This window comes from Suncus etruscus, chromosome 1, assembly GCF_024139225.1.
Source record: "Suncus etruscus isolate mSunEtr1 chromosome 1, mSunEtr1.pri.cur, whole genome shotgun sequence".
In the NCBI taxonomy this organism is placed as follows: Eukaryota; Metazoa; Chordata; class Mammalia; order Eulipotyphla; family Soricidae; genus Suncus; species Suncus etruscus.
The window spans coordinates 204,141,608-204,163,527 of record NC_064848.1 but is presented as its reverse complement, the minus strand read 5'-3'; the positions used below and the strand labels follow the sequence as shown (position 1 = coordinate 204,163,527).

Here is a 21,920-nt window from a genome sequence, read left to right as displayed (position 1 = left end):
GAGCATAAAGCCAGGAGGAACCCCTGAGCACAGCCGGGTATGACCCTAAAACAAACAAAACAACAACAACAACAACAACAAAAAGGTGGCTCAAGAGATAGCACAGTGAGGAGGGTGTTAGTCTTACATGCGGCCAACTTGAGTTCAATCCCCGGCATATCATATGGTCCTCTGAGCCTGTCAGGTGTGATTTCTGAGTGTAGAGCCAGGAGTAACCCCTGAGCACATCCAGGACTGGCCAAGAAAACAAATAAACAAATTGGAGCAGAAAGAGCAGCTGGAAGTCACTTGAGAGGGGGGCTGAGTGCCCGCCTTGCTGGCCTTGTGTTCATACCTCTAATTTCTGCTCTGGGGCGTCGGCCTTGGCTTACCTCGAGATGTTTCTCAGCTGAAACCTGGCACCCAGACGTTCTTGCTTATGTGCACATGCATGTTCTCATACAAGACACTGTGCTGTGCAGAAAAAGGTTTTATTGGGCCCGGAGAGATAGCACAGTGGCGTTTGCCTTGCAAGCAGTCGATTCAGGACCAAAGGTGGTTGGTTCAAATCCCGGTGTCCCATATGGTCCCCCGTGCCTGCCAGGAGCTATTTCTGAGCAGACAGCCAGGAGTAACCCCTGAGCACCGCCGGGTGTGGCCCCCCCAAAAAAGTTTTATTTTCTTCCTGTTTTGGGGCCATACCCGGCTGCGCTCAGGGGTTACTCCTTGGCTCTGTGCTCAAAAACCGCTCCTGGCAGGCTTGGAGGACTATATGGGATGCTGGAGATTGAACCCAGATCCATCCGTCCCGGGTTGGCTGCATGCAAGACAAACACCCTACTGCTGTGTTATTGCTCCAGCCCCTGTAGAAGATTCTTGTTATCAACCTGGAGAGTTTTCTGAATGTTCCCTGCTAGCCCCTTGCATGTCCCTTGCCTTCCCCCACCCTGCATACCCTATACAGAGAGATCAGCAAGTAATTTGACTTTGGAAGAGACTGTACAAGGATTAATTAGGAATTAATTAAGGTGCATTCCTTGCATGTGGCCAATTGGTACTGTCCCCAGCACTGCATGGCCCCCCAACCACTACCAGGAGTGACCCCTGAGCACAGCTGAGTGTGGCCCCAAAACCAAACATAATAAAAAATCAAAGATACCGCTGCACACTTTCAGTGGACCTAGAGCCACACAAAAAATCAGGCTGTATTCAGCTGTGGAAGAGCCAGGACTTGCTGAAGTGGGGGAGGGCAGAGAGGTGCAAGATCAGCAGGGGGGGTGCTCTGTGCCCAGCAGGAAGGTTCCTGGAGGAGGGAGACATGTGAGCATGAGCTGAGAGGTGCTCTGGGTGATCTCAGGCCAAGAGGAGCAATTTGGAAATGCCAGAGGGAGTGAGGAAGGCGCTTACTATCCTCGCACGTGCCCCCGCATCGGGTCCCCTGAATTCTGCTAGCAGTGATCCCCGAGTACCTCAAGTGTAGCCTAAAAACAGGGGCTGGAGTGATAGCACAGCAGTAGGGAGTTTGCCTTGCAGGCAGCTGACCTGGGTTCGATTCCAGACATCCAATATTGTTCCCCCGAGCCTGCTATGGGGGATGTCTGAGCACAGAGCCAGGAGTAATCCTGATCAAGTGTGACCCCCCCAAAAAAAAAGAAAGAAAAAACTCTCCCCCCCAAATAAAAATGTATTTGGAAATGGCCCAGAGAGGGTGAGATAGATAATCCTCCAAAATCACTTAGCTTGCCAGTGTGATCTGTACACTCTCACCCTTTACTGGGACCCTAGACCAGTGTCTGCTGTGCAAATTCCTGGGGGCAGAGTCCAGTCAGGGGCGGCTTTTTTGGGGTCTGATCTGTCCCTTCCAGGGAGGTCGCAAGTCTCAATCCTGACTTATGACCTTCCCAGTACCCAGTACTCATGGCTAACCTCTTCTCTCTCCCTCCCTCTGTCTGTCTGTCTGTCTGTCTGTCTGTCTTTCCTTTGACCTCTCTCTTGTGCAGGGAGCCCCCCGCCCCAACCTTCTCTGTCACTTTCCAGGTGTGTCCCTGGCACAACCGCCTGCTGCAGGCTTGCCCTTTGAGCTGTGCTCCCCGCTTCACCCTCCTTCCTATGCCCAGCCTGGTCCCCCTGCAGGATGCTGAAGTGGACAGACATGGGCAACGCCCTGGAGCCTGTCCTGCTCTTCATGACCCTCCTGGGGGCCTGGGCAGGACAGGGCCCCGGGCCGAGCCAGCAGGCCTTGACGGTGGCCGTGGTGTTTGGCAGCGCTGGGCCTCCACACTCGCCGGCCCGTAGCCGCCTCACTCCGCAGAACTTCCTGGACTTGCCCGTGGGGATCCAGCCACTCACTGTTGGGGTGAACCACACGAACCCCAGAAGCCTCCTCATGCAGATCTGCGGGCTCCTGGGGGCCGCACAAGTCCATGGCATCGTGTTCGAGGACAGTGTGGACACAGAGGCAGTGGCCCAGATCTTGGACTTCATCTCTTCTCAGACCCACGTGCCCATCCTCAGCATTAGCGGGGGCTCTGCCTTGGTCCTCACTCCAAAGGTGACTATTCAGTCTATGGATGGGCTGGAAAATGTTGGGGCTGCCTTAGGGCCAGGGAGATATGAGGCTGTCTATGAGATCAACTTTGGGGGGCTGGTCTTCCTCTGGCTAGTATCAAGGGGTCAGTGGAATGAGGGCAAGCCTAGGGCTGGCTGCAATCATTGCAGTATGGATACCCATCCTCTCTGAGTTTGCATTTTTTTTTTGAGTTGCATTCTTGAGGGGAAGGCATTTTCAGGGGAGATGGTAACCTGCAGGAAAGCCAGGCTTCCCCAGGAGCCCCACATAGCCCCTGTGTGGGCAGGTGTTGTTAGAAAAATATGACAAGCACTGAACTCTGAGCTGTGTCTGAGATCCAGGGGGAATGGGCCAGGGCTGTGCATGTGGGGGTTTTGGGGGACAGGGCTCTAGGCAAACTGGGGAGGGATGAGGTGGAAGGAAATTGAAAATGCTGAGGAACAGAGAGAAGCCTGGGAAGAGTAGGGATGGGGGCTGGAGCGATGGTGGAGCAATAGCACAATAGGAAGGGCATTTGCCTTGCAAGTGGAGGATCCGAGTTCTATTCTCATCATCCCATATTGTTCCCTGAGCCTGCCAGAGTGGCTCCTGAGCACAGAGCTAGGAGTAAGCTCTGAGCACTGCTGAGTGTGGCCCTCCCAAAAAAAAGGGAGTGATGGGTGTTTATATGTTTCACCCTAAGTGGAGAGGTAGAGAAGGGTTAAGGAGAGGACTGATTGGATCTGTCTTTTATGGTCATGTTTTACCTAAGTTAATCTACTGGCCTGGGGGCCATACTTGGCCAGGCTGGGGTGCTCTCAGTTCTGTGCTCTGGAAGTTATTTCTACCAATGCTCCAAGGACCAGGAGGTGCTGAGATGGGCCATGGGTCTCCTGCATGGGTCAGCCTGTTGGACATTTCTCCAGCCCTGGACCTGTCAAATGGAGCCTTTTTGGTTTTGATTTTGTTGTGGGGATGCTCAAAGGTTACTCGTGGCTCTGCTCTCAGGAATTACTCCTGGCGGTGTTCGGGGCAACCAGTGGGATGCCCGAGATGGAACCTGAGTTGGCTACATGCAGGGCAAATGCCCACCCCGCTGTCCTATCTCTCTAGTCCAGTCCAGGGAATCTTTTGCATTACACCAGAGTTGATTTTTTTTGTTTTGTTTTGTTTTTGTTTTTGGGCCACACCCGGTGACTCTCAGGGGTTACTCCTGGCTATGCGCCCAGAAGTCGCTCCTGGCTTGGGGGACCATATGGGGCACCGGGGGATCAAACCGTGGTCCGTCCTAGGCTAGCAGGCACCTTACCTCTAGCGCCACCGCGTCGGCCCCACCAGAGTTTTATTACACACCCACTTTTCTCCTCCATAGCTTCTGGCCTGCCCCATCTCTGCCCCCCACCCTCCACTTCTCCCTCTTTTGTGCTAATTGGAAGTGGAGCGGGCCCTGTTTTCTTCCATCCATAAATATTTTAGTCCCTTTCCTGCAGACAGGGCTTAAAAAATCACAAACAACCACCATCGTCACATCCAAAGAAAACATCTAAAGAAAAATAAACCCCCTTAGCATCAAATATCTACTCCGTGTTCAGACGCTACTAACTTGATCAATGTTTAGTCTAAAGTTTATTGCCTTGAGCCAAGACCCGAATGAGGCTCCCTCTGGACATTGGTCTGGCTTTGGAAACCTTATTTCTCAGACTCTGGGGGTCCCCTTCCCTTTCCAGTCCTGTAATTCTTTATTGAAGGAACCACGGCCTGTAGCTTTTCTTGGTTTGTTTCTGAAAAGATGCCGATAGTTGGTGCAGGAGGGAATGCTGAGGGCCAGACAGGGAGTGGGGGCCTTGGTGGCAGAAGGAGCCAAGAAAAGGAGAGGCTTTCTCACTGTTGGGCTGAGCCCCTGGGCTGTCTCTAAAGCCACCAGAGTTTTTTTGGGGGGAGGCAGAGCCTGAGGGTGCAGTTGGTAAGAGTCCCAGTCACTGGCTCTGGGGCAATTCTTTTTCTTTTTTTATTCCTGGGCCACTCCTGGCAGGCTTGGGGGACCATATGGGATGCTGGGGATCGAACCCAGGTTGACTACTCTCAATCACTCTTCTAAATTCTTCTAAAGTAGCCAGAATACTTTCAAAGCTCCTTAAAAGACAGATCCCAGAGCCCTGCAGCTAGCAGCTCCCAGTGCAGAACTTTGCACACGGGAGTCCAGTTCATTCCTTAGCTGCCGCAGACATCCCACTCCCCCTGGCAGGCTCGGGAGATGGCGGGAATCAAAGCACAGGCTGTCTCTTGGGTTGTCCGTGTGCAAGGCAATCGCCTATGCTGTGAGCCCTGTGTATTTGAATTTTTTACACCCAAAGGCACTCAGGAGTTACTCCTGGCTCTGTGCTCAGGGGACCCTATGGGATGATGCCTGGGATCGAGTCTGGGATGGTCGCATGCAAGGCAACCGCCTGCCCCGCTACTTTATGCCTCCAGCTCGGGGACGCAGGGTGGGGAGGGCGGGGCGGGGCGGGGTCAGCCCTAGGCTCTGACAGGGCGTGGCCTAATGAACCCGCCCCCCATGTGGACACGCCCATCGCGTGGCCCCGCTTCCCATGAGGCCTAAGGAGTCGAATATGGGGGTGGGCGGGGCCCAGCCTTAGAGCCGGAACGGGTGTGGTTTAGTGACTCCGCCCCAACAAAGGCACGCCCACCGCGTGGTCCTGCTTTCTGGGAGGCCTACGGAGGGACGCCGAGGTGGGCGGGGCATAGGGGCGTGACCTAGATGGCCACACCCAGTATGCAAAACAAACCCTCTCGGCTCCGCCCCAGGAGTCGGGCTCCGCCTTCCTGCAGCTGGGCCAGTGTCCCGGGAGCAGCCATAGGGAGTCGAACACTGGGTGGGCGTGGTCACGACGGGGCATGGTCTAGATAGCCACGCCCACTATGCAAGCACGCTTTTTCCCGGCCCCGCCCCAGGAGCCGGGCTCCGCCTTCCTGCAGCTGAACCAGTGTCCCCGGAGCAGCCACAGGGAGTCGGACACCGGGTGGGCGTGGTCATGACGGGGCGTGGTCTATGTAACCACGCCCGTTACGCGAACACGCCCCTTCCCGGCCCCGCCCCCAGGAGCCGGGCCCCGTCTTCCTGCAGCTGGGCCAGTGTCCCCGGAGCAGCCACAGGGAGTCGGACACCGGGTGGGCGTGGTCACGATGGGGCGTGGTCTGGATAACCACGCCCACTAAACAAGCACGCCTCTTCCCGGCCCCGCCCCCAGGAGCCGGGCTCCGCCTTCCTGCAGCTGAACCAGTGTCCCCGGAGCAGCCACAGGGAGTCGGACACCGGGTGGGCGAGGTCATGACGGGGCGTGGTCTAGGTAACCACGCCCATTGCGCGAACACGCCCCTTTCCGGCCCCGCCCCCAGGAGCCGGGCTCCGCCTTCCTGCAGCTGGGCGTGTCGCTGGAGCAGCAGCTGCAGGTGCTGTTCAAGGTGCTGGAGGAGTACGCTTGGGGCGCCTTCGCCGTCATCACCAGCCTGCACCCGGGCCACGCGCTCTTCCTGGAGGGCGTCCGCGCCGCGGCCGACGCCAACTCCCCGGGCTGGCGGCTGCTCGACGTGCTCACGCTGGAGCTGGGCCCGGGCGGGCCGCGCGCGCAGACCCAGCGGCTGCTGCGCTCCCTGGACGCGCCCGTGCTGCTGGCCTACTGCTCGCGCGCCGAGGCCGAGGTGCTGTTCGCCGAGGCGGCGCGGGCCGGCCTGGTGGGGCCCGGGCACGTGTGGCTGGTGCCCTCCCTGGCGCTGGGCAGCACCGACGCGCCGCCCGCGTCCTTCCCCGTGGGCCTCATCAGCGTCGTCACGGCCAGCTGGCGGCTCAGCCTGCGCCAGAAGGTGCGCGACGGCGTGGCCGTGCTGGCCCTGGGCGCCCACGGCTACCGGCGCCAGTACGGCGTCCTCCCCGGCCCGGCGGGGGACTGCCAGGGCCGCCCCGGACCCGTCGGCCCTGCCCGGGAGGCCTTCTACAGGTGGGCGTCTGTCCTGGACGGGGCAGGGCCGCAGGGCCCTTTGCATGGTCGCCTCGCTTGGCTGTCCGTCCCTCTCTGGGCCTCGCCTTGCCGCTCAGAGAAAGGGGGTGGGGGTTTGCAAGAAAAGGGGCACCGCAAGGCAGCGATCCCAGCGGCTACCACCCACAGCCGGCCTGCCCGCTGAGCTAGTGGATCAGAAACACAAAGTTGAGGGGTCCCCTTGCACCCTGCAGGCACCTACTGAACGTCTCCTGGGAAGGCCGAGACTTCTCCTTCAGCCCTGGGGGGTACCTGGTCCAGCCCACCATGGTGGTGATCGCCCTCAACCGGCACCGCCTCTGGGAGATGGTGAGAAGGGGGTGAGCCCAAGGGTTTCCTTTCCCCTTTGGTCCCAGGTTCCAGGGAGCAGAGCCCCCCTTTGTTCCCCCTTTCCAGCACCTTCGCTGTCTTGGAGGCATGCACCCACCTTGCTGCATTATCGTTCCAACTTCCCCCACCTAACATTTTATTTATTTATTTTGGTTTGGGGGTCACACCCAGCCGCATTCAGGGGTTACTCCTGGCTCTACGCTCAGAAATCGCTCCTGGCGGGCTCGAGGGACCATATGGGATTGCCGGGATTCGAACCACCATCCTTCTGCATGCAAGGCGTAAATGCCTTCCCTCCATGCTATCTCTCCGGCCCCCTAACACTTTATTTGTATATTTTTTGGTTGGGGGTTGGCCAAGCTACGCAATGCTCAGGGGTTACTCCTGGCTCTGCACTCAGGGATTATTTATTTCTGGTAGTGCTCAGGGGACCAAATAGGAGGCCAGGGATTGAAACCGGGATGGGCACCTGCAAGGCAAGCACTCTCCCAGCTGTCCTGTTATTGCTCCAGCCCTCCTGGGTGGGGACTCTTTAAAGTGGTACCTTTGCGGGGAGCGTGGAGACTGAGGGAGGAGGGCCTGGGAGGGTTCCAAAGGGCTGACTTGGCATGAGGTCGAGGGAACTGGGGGGACAGGCTCAGGCTTGAGCTTTAAAGGGAATGACTCAGGCCAACAGCTGTGAGGATTGGAACAGGCAGAGGGCCCGGAGCCCAAGGGGGGCTGCCACGGAGCCCACACTCCTGGCCCATGCCCAGTTTCACCCTCCAAATATTGCCCTCGCCCGGCGCCCCTGGAAAGAGCCAGGGCACCTGACAGGCCCCATGGTGGGCGGGAAGGAGGCCGAAGTGGGGCGCTGAGACTGTCACCCTCCCTCTGCAGGTGGGCCGCTGGGACCACGGCATCCTGCACATGAAGTACCCGGTGTGGCCCCGCTACAGCACCTCGCTGCAGCCCGTGGTGGACAGCCGCCACCTGACAGTGGCCACGCTGGAGGAGAGGCCCTTCGTGATCGTGGAGAGCCCCGACCCTGGCACGGGCGGCTGCGTGCCCAACACGGTGCCCTGCCGCCGCCAGACCAATCACACCTTCGGGTGGGCGGGGCCAGGGCCGGGAGGGGGCGGGGCTAGGGAGAGGGGCGGGGCCAACGCTCAGGGCTAGGTCTTGGAGTGGCTGAGGCCGGCGGGGCTAGTGGGGAGGCGTGGCCACGGTCCGGAAGGGGCGGGATCAGGGCGGGGCTACGTTGGTTCCAGGGCGTGGGCTAGTTGTGATGCAAGGCCAGGGCCTTGAAGGGGCGTGGCCAAACGTAGGGGCGTGGCTATGTTGGGCGTGGTCGGTGTGGGGCGTGGTCAGACATTGACACGCCCCTTCCCCTTTTGACAGCAGCGGGGACGCGCCCCCTTACACCAAGCTCTGCTGCAAAGGCTTCTGCATCGACATCCTGAAGAAGCTGGCCAAGGTGGTCAAGTTCTCCTACGACCTGTACCTGGTGACCAACGGCAAGCACGGCAAGCGGGTGCGAGGCGTGTGGAACGGCATGATCGGGGAGGTAGGCGGCCCCAGGGCCACCTCCCGCCCGGATTCCAAAGGCAGCTTCTATGCTGGGGTACCAGGGCTTGATCAGGGTGAGGGTGAGGGTAATGCAAAGCCCAGTTGCCCACCAGTAGAGGATGCTGGGCTGCCAGGATTCTATGCTGGAGGATTGGGGGGTGGTGGTGAGGACCCGGGACAGTATTGGGGGGCCCTCTCCCATGCAGCCTCCCACCCCAGGTGTACTACAAGCGCGCAGACATGGCCATCGGCTCGCTCACCATCAATGAGGAGCGCTCTGAGATCGTGGACTTCTCGGTGCCCTTTGTGGAGACGGGCATCAGCGTGATGGTGGCACGTAGCAACGGCACCGTGTCCCCTTCCGCCTTCCTGGGTGAGGCTGGGCATAAGGGTGGGCCATGGGGTGGGGTGACCACACACAGCTCCAGGTTCCTGGGCTGAGGCTGGCAAAGGGCTGGGGAACAGATAGGGTGTCAAGAGGTGACATGGTCCTTTCTGAACCTAAAGAGGTATTTAGGAACAGAGGAGGCCCCAATGAAAGGCAGGGGCCAGGAAGAGATAGTACAGCAACAAATGGCGTTGGCCTTGCAAGTGCCTGACCCTGGTTTTATCCCTGGTACCACATAGGGTTTCCCAAGACTCATTAGGAGTGAACCCTGAGCAGAGTCAGGAGTAAGCTCTGAGGACCACTAGGGGTGGCCTAAAAATAAGTAAAGTAGTGGGGTTTTTGGGCCACTAACTGTTTAATACTTGTTCTGGAAAGGGTACTGTGCTAGGGATGCTTTGTTGAAGTCTATGTTTTTAAAACTTTATTTATTGATTGATTGGTTTCTGGGCCACACCTAGTGGTGCTCTGTGGTCACTTCTGGCTCTGCACTCAGAAATTGCCCCTGGCAGGCTGGGGACCATATGGGATGCCCGGAATCAAACCCAGTCATCCGCATGCAAGGCAAGTGCCCCACTGCTGTGCCATCTCTCTGGCCCCAAAGAGTCTTTTTTATTATTTTATTTTATTTTATTTTATTTTTTGTTTTTTTGGGCCACACCCGGCGTTGCTCAGGGCTTACTCCTGTCTGTCTGCTCAGAAATAGCTCCTGGCAGGCACGGGGGACCATATGGGACACCGGGTTTCGAACCAACCACCTTTGGTCCTGGATCGGCTGCTTGCAAGGCAAACGCTGCTGCACTATTTTTTTTTTTTTTGGTTTTTGGGCCACACCTGTTTAACGCTCAGGGGTTACTCCTGGCTATGTGCTCAGAAATCGCCCCTGGCTTGGGGGGACCATATGGGACGCCGGGGGATCGAACCGCGGTCCTTCCTTGGCTAGCGCTTGCAAGGCAGACACCTTACCTCCAGCGCCACCTACCCGGCCCCACGCTGCTGCACTATTTCTCCGGGCCCCAAAAGAGTCTTTTTGATGAGGTTGGCTTTGGCAGGCAGAGGATAGTGGGATGGACCCATACTACTCAAGAAATTTGAGGAAGATATTAAGACACAGGGGGCCCGGAGAGATAGCACAGCGGACGTTTGCCTTGCAAGCAGCCTATCCAGGACCAAAGGTGGTTGGTTCGAAACCCGGTGTTCCATATGGTCCCCTGTGCCTGCCAGGAGCTATTTCTGAGCAGACAGCCAGGAGTAACTCCTGAGCATCTCTGGGTGTGGCCCAAAAACCAAAAACCAAAAACCAAAAAAAACAACAACAACAACAAAAAAACCAAAAACCAAAAAAAAAAAAAAACAAAAAAACAGAATGGGGCTGAAGAGATAGTACAATGGGAGGACATTTGCCTTGCATGTGGTTAAACTGGGTTCGATCCCCAGCATCCATATGGTCCCTCAAACACTTCCAGAAATAATTGCTAGTGCAGGGCTAGGAGTAAGTTCAGAGCACCACTAGTGGTTCCCAAATAAAAAATGGAACAAAGGGGAGACGGGAAGGGGAAAAAATGGAACAAAAAAGTAAAAAGAAAGGTGGTGTCATTTTGGGAGAGACAGAAAATCAAATGGCTTTTTTTTTTTTTATGAGATCCCAAGTGGGGTGAACCCATGGAAGGAGAGAGAGGCTCATTGTGATGTGGGGCTCACCATCTGGATATTATCAGGGGATAATGCCATGTTCCCTCTGCAGCGACCTTGCACGGGCCCTAGGCTAGGGTGCTGGGGATGCATTTCTAATCTTGGTTGGCCATAAGCAAGGTGGGTCTTTCCACTATGGCAAAGGGGGTGACCCCAACCCTGTACCATCCAACTTCTGAGAGCAGCAAATCAGGAGACACACAGAATAGCAACTTGGGGTGCAGACCCTGTATGAAAGGGAGTCGGAGACTGTGAAAGATTGTTAGGATAGCACCCTAGTCCTGGAGAGGGGAGAGAGAGACACCAAGAATGTGGGAGTCAGGACCAGAATGATAGCACAGCAGGAAGGGCATTTGCTTTGCACGCAGCTAACCCAAGTTTGATCCCTGCATCCCATATGGTCTCCCTGATCCTGCCAGGAGTGACTTTTGAGTGCAGAGCCAGGAGTAACCCCTGAGGATTGCTGGGTGTGACCCCCCAAAAAACAAAGTAAATAAAAAGTAAATAAAAAGAGTGCATGAGTCTACGCAAAGAACAGGCTTTGCACATGGGAGCCCTAGGTTCCATTTCTGGTACCACATGATTCCCTGTTACAAATGGCCCCAAGCACTGAGCTAGGAGTTGCCATTGAAAACTGCCAGGGGTGTCTTCAAAACCCTAAATAACCCATCAGAGAATGAATGCTGACAAGTCTGGCCTCCTGGTGGGGGGGGGATTCTGAGCTGAATCAGAGCCTGACTTTGTACGAGGGACCCCGCTAGTCCTCCCCTGCACCCTGCTGCTCCCTAAGTCGCTGCTCCCACCCCTAGAGCCCTACAGCCCAGCCGTGTGGGTCATGATGTTCGTCATGTGTCTTACCGTGGTGGCCATCACTGTCTTCATGTTCGAGTATTTCAGCCCCGTCAGCTACAACCAGAACCTCAGCAGTGGCAAGAGTGAGTCCCCCATACCCCCAAATATATGTCCTGGGTCCGGAGCGATAGCACAGCAGGTAGGGTGTTGCCTTGCACAGGCCAACCTGGGTTCGATCTTAGGTAGAGTGTAGAGCCAGGAGCAATCCCAGAGCACTGCTGGGTATGGCCCCCAAACAAAGAAAAACACAAAAATAAAGAAATAAACGCATCTTGCATGCTGAGGGAGAGGGTGACTTGGATTACAGGAACAATGGGGACTGGTGCTGTAGAGCTGGGTGAGGGGCAGTGATACTGAGATGCCCCCAAGTCCACTATGGTCAGCCAGGGAGACCTCAGTGTCCCCCTCCTGCAGAGCCGGGGGGTCCATCTTTCACCATCGGGAAGTCCATCTGGCTGCTCTGGGCCCTGGTCTTCAACAACTCGGTGCCCATCGAGAACCCCCGAGGGACCACGTCCAAGATCATGGTGCTGGTGTGGGCCTTCTTCGCTGTCATCTTCCTCGCCAGCTACACTGCCAACCTGGCTGCCTTCATGATCCAGGAGCAATATATCGACACGGTGTCAGGCCTCAGCGACAAGAAGGTGGCGGGAGTCTGAGTGGGGGTGGGAGGCATGAGACTAGGGCTGGGTGGGAGTGGGTCTCAGCAGCAGTAAGAACTGGAGGAAAGGCGCTGACCTTACATGTGGCTGATGCAGGTTCGATCCCCAGAATAGAATCCCCTGAGTGCAGAGTTAGGAGCCATCCCTGAGCATTGACAGTGATGACCCACCCCCCAAAAAAAAGAAGAAAAACCTCCTGAATGTGCAGCATTCATTCTCTGCATGGTTATTTGGGGTATGAAGGACATCCCCAGCAGTGCTCAGTGGCTTCTTCTGGCTCAGTGCTTGGAAGGAAGAGAGAACATGGAGCTGGTGGAGAGAGATGAGTGGGAGTATTTCTTTTAGTGCTGGCCTCAGTTTCCCCATTTGTTCTCCAGGAGTGGCTTATACTGTGACAGGTCACCTGCCCTCTGCCATCCCTCCCCATGGTAGTACCCAGAGACTCAGAGGAAAAGGCCCCTAACCAGCCTCTCTGCCCGCAGTTCCAACGGCCCCAGGACCAATACCCGCCCTTCCGCTTTGGCACCGTACCCAATGGCAGCACCGAACGAAACATCCGAAGCAACTACCGCGACATGCATGTACACATGGTCAAGTTCAACCAGCGCTCGGTGGAGGATGCTCTAAGCAGCCTCAAGATGGGGTGTGTCCCGACTGGGGGACCCCAACTCTTCTGGGTCTTCACCAAGTGTCTTCCACATAGCCAGGCTCCTTCCTCACTCACGGGGCCATGGAGGCAGTGAGACAATCTTGTGGGGCTTCTGGGCTCAGGGGATGAGATAGGGGAATCAGGGGTGCAGAGACACAAGGCTGGGTGTATCCAAGCTCCAGGGTAATTTGTGAAAATCTGAAGCTGCAGAGGTTGGGTGGGTGGGTCCCCCTCTTGGTTCCATGAGCAGGGCAGATGGGATCCCAATGTTCTCTGTCCATCCCCCTTCCTGGGTGGGGTTCCTGTTTTGGGGGACTCGTGGATCTTGGGGTTTCTGGCCTGACCTTGGCCTGCCTGCAGGAGGCTGGACGCCTTTATCTATGACGCAGCTGTGCTCAACTACATGGCGGGAAAGGATGAGGGCTGCAAGCTGGTGACCATCGGCTCTGGCAAGGTCTTTGCCACCACGGGCTACGGCATTGCCATGCAGAAGGGCTCCCACTGGAAGCGCCCCATCGACCTCGCGCTCTTACAGTTCTTGGGGGATGGTGGGTGCCGCCTTCGAGGGGGGACGGGGGGCTTCCAGAGTCAGAGGCTAAACCTGTCCCTCCATCAACTACTGTTTTCAGATGTCTGCTGGTGGTGAGGGCAGTTTCGGGGGGCTTGAAGCTGGAGTGTAGGTAGGGGATGGGATGAGTATTAGGGTCCCCTGGTTTTATAGGGAAGGGGTTCCCCAAGATCAGGAAGACAGGAGCAGTCAGGCCATACAGTGGGGGCTGGGGTGAGCTCTGATTTTTTTTTTGCTGCTTTTAGAGCCACACCCAATGACACTCAAGGGTTCCTTCTGGCTCTATGCTTAGAAATGACTCCTGGCAGGCTCGGGGGACCCTATGGGATGCTGGGGGTCAAACTTGGGTTGGCCATATGTAAGGCAAATGCCCTCGCTGCTGTGCTATTGTTCCTGTGCCTGAACTTTGGTTTTTGCCCCAAAATCCCCTTTTTCCTTTTTTGAGAAGGCCAGGGAATCACCCAGGGCCTGGCTAGGCTCAGAACAGGGGGTTCAGACAGGCCAGGGTGAGGTTGGTTGTTTGTGAGGCAACTGAGATCCCCACACAGGAGCTCTGAGAATTTCCCAGCCACTCCCTATTAGAAAAACTTTCATTTGCTCTCTCCCACCACCCAGAACCCTTACTATGATGGTAAAGAAGTATTTTTTCGGGGGGGAGAGTGGAGAGAGCTCTTGCCTTGCACATGACCTACCCTAGTTCGATCCCCGGCATCCCATAGGGTCCTCCAAGCCGCACCAAGAGTAATTCCGGAGTGCAGAGCCAGGAGTAACCCCTGAGCATCAATGGAAGTGATCCCACCCCCATAAAAGTGGGGTTTCTGGTGGTGGTGACAAGGCCTAGGACTTTTGTTCCTACAAGCCACTTTAGCTCCATGTCAGGCGTCTGTGAGGCCAGTGACATGAGGGCAGAAGCGCCCAATCAACAAGCCTTTTTGCACCTGGGTACCCATGGCTGCCCCCCCCCCACACCCACAGTACTCACTCCTGAATGCCCCAAGCCTCAGTGCTGCCTCCTAGGGGCTGGATCTTGAGAATCTTCCCCTTGGCCCAAGAACCTCCTGGCCCTGTCAGGGCGAGTGGGGGGAACAGTCCCCCCTGAGCTAGCTGTGTCCCCCAGGGGAGACCCAGAAACTGGAGACAGTGTGGCTCTCGGGGATCTGCCAGAATGAGAAGAACGAGGTGATGAGCAGCAAACTGGACATCGACAACATGGCTGGAGTTTTCTACATGCTGCTGGTGGCCATGGGGCTGGCGCTGCTGGTCTTCGCCTGGGAGCACCTGGTCTACTGGAAGCTTCGACACACCGTGCCCGACGCGTCCCGACTGGACTTCCTGCTGGCTTTCAGCCGGGTGCGTGCCCGCTGCCCACCCCAACAGGCGCCAACATTAGAGAAGTCCAACAGGCCACACCCACGGAGGCAAATTTTCCCAGGGGTGGCCTGGTCTGCCGGACTCCTTGAAGATGGGCGGTAGAATCCATGGTCCAGCCTGGGAGAAAGCTGGGTCCCTCTGGTCTTCATTGCCAATTGTAAGCTGGCAACTGGCCATGGGTTTTGGAGTGACTTGTTGCAATGTTTTTCCAACCCATGTGTGCCTCTTGGAACCTGAGCTGGGGGCACTTCTAGGGCCTGGCTCTTAAAAGCCCAACACTAGGACCAGTGATAATGTGATGGGTTGGTAGGGAGGGAATGTTTTTTTTATTTTGGGATGCGTTCCCGGCCAAGCTTGGATTCCTCCTTGCGCTGCATTCAGTTCACTCCTAGCTCATTCCAGGCAGGCTCTGTTACCCAGAGCCATGTGGATCAGCCACGTGCAAGGCAAATGCTCTCGCTGCTGTGCTCTCACTCTGGCACTCTGTTTTTGATGCTACCAGGTGGTGCTCAGGGCTTACTCCTAGCTCTGTGCTCAGGGATCACTTATTGCAGACTTGGAGGACCCTGTAGGTGGCTGGGGATTGAACCTCAGTTGGCCAGGTGCAAGGCAAATCACTCCAGGCCCAATAGGGGCTTTTCTGTGCAAGAGACTGATTTGGGTTTGATCCACTATGGCCCACTCTGCTAGGAGTGATCTTTGAACACAGAGCCAGGAGTGATCTCTGAGCACAGAACTAGGGGTTTTTGGGTAAAATAAGGTGTAACCCCGGGCCCAGAGAGATAGCACAGTGGTGTTTGCCTTGCAAGCAGCTGATCCAGGACCAAAGGTGGTTGGTTCGAATCCCGGTGTCCCATATGGTTCCCCGTGCCTGTCAGGAGCTATTTCTGAGCAGACAGCCAGGAGTAACCCCTGAGCACCGCAGGGTGTGGCCCAAAAACAAAAACAAACAAAAAAAAATAAGGTGTAACCCAACAACTGTTTTGGGTAAAATAAGGTGTAACCCAACAGGGGAAGCCCGTGAGTGTGGCCAAGAAAACCTGGGCAGGGCCAGAGTAGGGGTTATACCTTGCATGCTGCTGACCCAGGATGGACCAGGGTTTGATCCCCGGCATCCCATATGATTCCCTGAGCCTGCCAGGAGCGATTTTTTGAGTACAGAGCAGGAGTAACCCCTGAGCACAGCCAAGTGTGGCCCCAAAATCAAACAAAAAATTAAAAAAAAAAGTGTGTGTGTGTGTGTGTGTGTGTGTGTGTGTGTGTGTGTGTGTGTGTAGAAATCGGGGTGGAGAGATAATACAGCAAGGCCCTTCTTGCATTGCACAGGGCATCAGGGCATATCTAGGCTTGATCTCCAAGACCCCACCTGATCCTCTGAATCCTACCGTCAGGAGCCATCCATTCCTGAGCACAGAAGCCAGAAAGAAGCCTTGAGCACAACCCAAAACCAAGCAAAGAAACTCCAGATCGGGGTGTTAGCTGCTTCCCTAGGAAGCTCACCTGTCTGCTCCCCTCTCTTTCTCTGCCAGGGCATCTACAGCTGCTTCAGCGGGGTGCAGAGCCTGGCCAGCCCCCCGCGACAGCCCAGCCCGGACCTCACCGCCAGCTCGGCCCAGGCCAGCGTGCTGAAGATGCTGCAGGCGGCCCGGGACATGGTGAGCACGGCGGGGGTGAGCAGCTCCCTGGACCGCGCCGCGCGCACCATCGAGCACTGGGGAGGCGGCCGTCGGGGGACCCCATCGCCGGCCTGTCCCTGCTCCCGGCCCCCCACTCCCCACCCGGTCCCGGAGCCCAATCCGCAAAGCTGGGCTCCGAGGTCCGCCCGGCGCCGCCGCCGCAGGCTCCCGGGGCCCCCCGCACCCCTGCCCGACGTGTCCCGGGGGTGCGAGGCGCGGGGACCCTGCGGGGCCCCGCAGCGGTGCGAGCTGCCCGAGTGCCGCCACTACAGCTCCTTCCCCCGAGCCCAGCGATCGGGGCGCCCCTTCCTCCCGCTCTTCCCGGAGCCCCCCGAACCCGCGGACCTGGCGATGCTCGGACCCGAGCAGCTGGAGCGGCGCGAGGCGCTGTTGCGCGCCGCCTGGGCTCGGGGAATGCGCGCCCGACACGCTTCCCTGCCCAGCTCGGTGGCAGAGGCCTTTCCAGCCTGCTGTGCCCGCCTGGGGTGCGACCACTGGGTGCCACTCCCCTCCTACCCGGAGGCTTGCCAGGAGGGCTGCTGGGCGTGCCAGGGGCTGCCCGCCTGGCCCTACAGGCATCAGGTCTGCGCCCACGCGCACACCCACCTGCCACTCTGCTGGAGGCCTATCTGCCCTTCCCTGCCCCTGCCACCCTGTGCCAGCCACAGCCCCTGGCTCTCTGGGGCCTGGGGAGCTCCCGGGTGCAGAAGCAGGACCCTGGGACTGAGCACCGGCTACCGGGACAGTGGGGGGCTGGAGGAGGCCTGCAGGCCGGCTTGTGGGGTGCATCACAGCTATCCTGGACTTTGCACCTGGAGGCGGATCTCCAGCTTGGAATCGGAAGTGTGAAGTGCCAACCGTGCCAACCGCTCTGGTGGTTGGGCAGCCGGATTCTCAGCCCCGGCACTGCCTGGGTGAGGTGAAAGGGTTTGGCTTCCACTGTCAGATCCTGGCCTCTGGGACCGTCCAGGCAGTAGATGGCCTCTAGTGTCCCCCACAGGGATCTGGGAGACCTCTGGGGTTGCACCCTCACACTGTGCTGAGTCACCTCCCTGGGGCTGGGGGTGCTCTTACTGTCCCTTAAACACGCAGCGTCCTGGAGAGCAGAGCCAGATCTACAAGGGGCTCAAGACCCCGAAGCCAGCGTGTCCCTTGTGCGGGCAGCTCTGTCCACCCCCTTTCTCCAGAGTTCAGTGACAATAAATAGACCTTTGCAACCGGGCGTCCTGTCTATATATTCTGTACTCTGGAAGCACCCGAGGCGGGTGTCTGCTTCGGGCAGGAGGGCAGCTGCCTGGAGGGAACCTCCTGAGGGAGGTGAGGAGCCAAGAAGCAGTGCCAGGCAGCACCCCACTTGGTATTCAGCGCCAGCTTCTCCTGCCTGCTGGGGCCCGGCAGCGTGACAAATGGCTCAGACACGCGCAGTGATGGATGCCAGCGTCCTGCACTCTTCTGCAAGAGCCAGGCTTGGGTTGGGGTCCTAGTCCTGCTGCCAGGGGTTCATAGGAGAGCCTGGTTGTGGTAAAGAGTGGAAGAGGGGGGCTTTTTGGGGGGCAGCTACATTCTCAAGCTAGTGCTGGATACAGAAACTTCTAGGGGTCACGAGGATCCTTGACCTAGCTGAAGCCAGGGCTGGGAGGTCAGAGGTTTTATTGCTGGAGTTCCCTGTTTTCTTTAGGGGTTCCCGGCTGCCCCCCTCCTTTTGCCCTATGTTCTAGGCCACAGCCCAAGACTATCTTCAAAAATGCCTCCTGGGTGCTGGAGTGATAGCACTGAGGTTAGTGCGTTTGCCTTGCATGAAGCCCCGACCTAAGTTCAATCCTTGGCATCCCATAGGATCCCCTGAGCAATGCCAGGAGTGGTTCCTGAGTGCAGAGCTGGAAGTAGTACCAGAGCACCGCCAGATGTGGCCCCAAAAAAATCCAAAATGAAACCAAAATGCCTCTGAGTGTTAGTCTAGTGGAGAGAGAGCACTTGCTTTGCACACGGACTATGTAGACTCAATCCTCAGTATCCCATATGATCCCCTGAGCGCCCCCCAGGGGTGATTCCATAGTACAAAGCCAGGAGTAAGCCCTGAGCATCCCTGGGTATGACCTAAAAGGTAAAAACAAAACAAAACAACCCCCCCCCTTCCCGGGGCCGGCGAGGTGGCGCTAGAGGTAAGGTGTTTGCCTTGCAAGTGCTAGCCAAGGAAGGACGGTTCGATACCCTGGCGTCTCATATGGTCCCCCCAAGCCAGGGGCATTTCTGAGCGTTTAGCCAGGAGTAACCCCAGAGCATCAAATGGGTGTGGCCCGAAAAACCAAAAGCCAACAAACAAACTAACCCTCCCCCAGAAAACATACACAAAACCCCTAATCCAAACCAACAAAAACCCACCAAGACAATAACACACACACACACACACACACACACACACACACACACACATACACACACACAACCTCATACTGGGGCGATAGGCATTTGTTTTGCATGCTGCTGATTCAGGATAGACCCAAGTTCGATACCCAGCATCCCATATGGTCCCCTGAGCCTGCTAGGAGCAATTTCTGAGTGCAGAACTATGGGTAACCCCTGAGCGTCGCTGGGTACTGGGTATGGCCCAAACCCCCAACTCCCACTGCTGATCACGGGCAGACTCAGGAGTTTCTGCCCACCCCGGAGGACCTCAGAATGTTGTGGTGCTGTGTCACTCCAGCCCCATCTTCTGCATTACCTTACCTGATGGTAAGACCTGCCCATTTCTGGGAGGGGTCTTTGGAAGGTAAGAAAAGGTTTGCCTGAGGAGCAGAAAGGGGATTGAAGAGGAGAGAATCAGCAGGAGATGGGAGAAGAAACAGCAGGAGAAATGGCTGAAAGAGGTTGAATGCAGAGTCCTTTGTCAGCCTACTATCAGCTCCAAAAAACACCTGGAGCCAGCTAGTAAACTCTACCAAAAGACCCTGAGCACCTCTCTCCCAGACTATTTATTAGGCTCTCAACAGCGCCCCCACCTGGAAGGTAGAAGGTGGGACAACAGGCAGAGATAATAATCCTATGGAAATGCTTTCATATATATAACAGTGCTGAGATTGAACTTGAGCCTTCCACATGCAAAGCCTGTGCTAGCCTTTTGAGTTTGTACTTAGGATCCTTGTGTTTTCACACCAGCTGTACTGGACTACACACGTGGTATGTGGAATGCACATCTTTCACCTCCCAACCAACATGGGATCAGGATCAGTGCTCTCAGACACGAGGAACCTAGAAATGGGCTACCCTCCCATGTCACCCTGTCACCCCCCAGAAGCGAGGGCCCTTTTTTCAACTACACACCAGGCATACCTGTGTTTGCTCGAGAGAGGTAGGTGGGGGGACTCACCTTTTCCCCCTGGATATTGTGTCACACCTGACAATACTTGGGTAATTCCTGGCTCCTCACTCAAGAATCACTCCTGGCAGGTTCAGGGAACCCTGTGGGATCCCCCCCCCCACCATTGAATCAGGGTTGGCTACATGCAAAGGCAAATGCCCTCCCACTGTGCTATCCCTCCAGCCCCATGGGGCAGACATCCATCCATCTTTTGCAGGAGAGTTGGGGTCCCCCAGGACAAGTGGTCCTATTATTCATTCCACTTCTCTATACTGTTTTTAAAACTCACACTCAGGGCCAGGATGGGGCCATGGAGGAGAGTGTGAGTCTAGGGGTGCACCAGGGGCCAGTGGTCACAGGATGAGAGGACCGAATATGGCTGCTGACCCTGAAGGCTGAGCTGGCCATGGGTCTGGGCCGAAGGTTGCAGGGGCAGGGCCAGGTGCCAGGCCAGAGGACTCAGTATCCGGGTGCACGAATGCATTCCCGATACACAGACCCACAGGAGACTGTAGCAGGTGCAGCTGAGAAGCCAGGCCAGGCCGCTCTGCCCAGTGTCATTAATAATCGAGCACTGGAAAGGTAATTAAAAGCCAAGAGATGACTGAGCCGGCTGCTCAGACTCCGAGGAAGGGCCGGCTGGTTCGCTGGTCTCTGAAACATGTTCTAGAGAGAAGCGAGTCAGTGGGAAGAGGGGGGACAGGTGCCTGGCCTAGCCTGCCCCCACCCTCCTTGGGGGATGTTGCTGAACTGAGAAGGGATGAGACACCGCCTGGGACAGTGAGTGCCCTTGGCGGGGACCATGTGAACCCCTCAGATGTGGTTCCCTGCAGAGATGATTATCTCAGTGGGAAACTCACTGAGAGGCACTTGGGGGCGTCAGAATGCTTAGCTTCGGTCCCTTCACTTCCTTTTCTTGGGAATGAGTGTTGAGAGGGGTGATGAGCTGAGGGCTCCACAAGCCCAGAGCCTCTCTTTCTTGCTCTTGCTCTGAAAGGGGTCCTTATATTTCCCAGAGTTGGGGCTCCAGAGCTCAGGTCCCCCCAAGCCTCTCAGCCCTGGAGCATTCTGGTCCCCTGAGATGAGACCTCATCAGAGATGGAGGAAACAAGAGGGTGGCTGGGGATGCCCCTGGCAGGGGTGTGCCCCACATGTGATGGCGGGGTGCAGAAACCCCAGTGCAGGACAGCACCGTGTTTGGGAGCCCTTATATGATACCAGAGCTTGGTCAAACTGCCAACTCTGTCAGTGATGGCAGCAGAGGCCAGACTAGACGGGATAGCCTTGAGGCCACCCTGCCCTGTGCCAAGCACCCCCATACTCAGCAGACATTGTTTCTTCTTGTAAGGGATATCAAAAACCCTAGGGGTCTCCCAAGGAGGTCTCAGCAGCCTGAAAATGTATCTGGAAGAAAAGACATAATTTTTGGAGGGCCACACTCGCTCAGGGGTCACACGGGTCCTACACTCAGAATGTTTGTTTTTGGGTCACACCCAGTGGTGCTCAGAGGTTATTTTGGCCTCTATGCTCAGAAATCGCTCCTGGCAGGCACAGGGGACCATATGGAATGTTGGGATTCGAACCACCATCCGTCCTGGGTTGGCTCCATGCAAGGCAAACGCCCTACCGCTGTGCTATCTCTTCAGCCTCCTACACTCAGAAATTAAAGCTCAGGGGACCCTATGAGATGCTAAGGATTAAACCCAGGTAGGCTGTGTGCAAGCACATGCCCTCTCCCTGTGCTCTCACTCTGGCCCCTTAAAGAGTGTTCACCAGGGCCTGGGCTGGCCCCACTTTCTTGGGGGTGCCCCTCTGGAGGCTGGGGGCAGCTCCCTGTCCTTTCCCTTTCCCTCCATTCCAGTGTTTGCCTGTTGATGCCGTGGCAGCCTGGACCCCATGTGGTGACAGCAGCTGTGTAACCAAGGATCTAGCCAGGTATCCCTGGCCTGGCCCACACCCACCTGGCACCTGCCATCTGCCCCATTCTTATGTCTCAGCTGAGAAGAGCTGCTGGGAACTCTGGCGCTGAGGCTCGGGGCTCAGGAGGGGGCTTGGCGGTGAGTGCGGTTCCCACCTTGACCCAGGCTACAGGGGAATGAAAGGATGTGGAGCCCCCCAAGTCCCCAGCCTATGCCCCCTCCCAGCACTGATGTAGAAGGCAAACTACGCTTACTTTGTTGGGTATCTATCCTCATTCTGCTTGGTCCGGACATTAAGGAAATTCTCAGGGTCCTTGAGGAAGGCGGATGCACAGGAATTGGTGAT

At 56.8% G+C, this 21,920-nt stretch overlaps 3 protein-coding genes across 6 annotated transcripts in view; all 3 read left to right on the top strand.

The window, feature by feature from the left end:
• Nucleotides 1-21,920, top strand: part of FADS6 (fatty acid desaturase 6) — a 1,183,177-nt gene that overhangs the window by 34,485 nt on the left and 1,126,772 nt on the right. The window lies entirely within an intron of this gene.
• HID1 (HID1 domain containing) overlaps nt 1-21,920 on the top strand; it is a 994,098-nt gene that overhangs the window by 97,216 nt on the left and 874,962 nt on the right. The window lies entirely within an intron of this gene.
• On the top strand, nt 1,502-17,191 carry GRIN2C (glutamate ionotropic receptor NMDA type subunit 2C). The gene is made up of 12 exons (XM_049769446.1): nt 1,502-2,530; nt 5,927-6,525; nt 6,759-6,873; nt 7,774-7,985; nt 8,275-8,440; nt 8,662-8,815; nt 11,329-11,454; nt 11,786-12,015; nt 12,516-12,676; nt 13,043-13,230; nt 14,368-14,600; nt 16,151-17,191. The coding sequence occupies exons 1-12, from the start codon at nt 2,114-2,116 to the stop codon at nt 17,144-17,146; spliced, it is 3,597 nt and encodes a 1,198-aa protein (XP_049625403.1). The 5' UTR covers nt 1,502-2,113; the 3' UTR covers nt 17,147-17,191.

Coding starts and splice junctions, on each gene's coding strand:
- GRIN2C (XM_049769446.1), top strand. CDS start 2,114: ATGCTGAAGTGGACAGACATGGGCAACGCCCTGGAGCCTGTCCTGCTC. Junction 8,816..11,328: donor GTCCCCTTCCGCCTTCCTGG/GTGAGGCTGGGC, acceptor TCCCACCCCTAG/AGCCCTACAGCCCAGCCGTG. Junction 12,016..12,515: donor CAGGCCTCAGCGACAAGAAG/GTGGCGGGAGTC, acceptor CTCTGCCCGCAG/TTCCAACGGCCCCAGGACCA.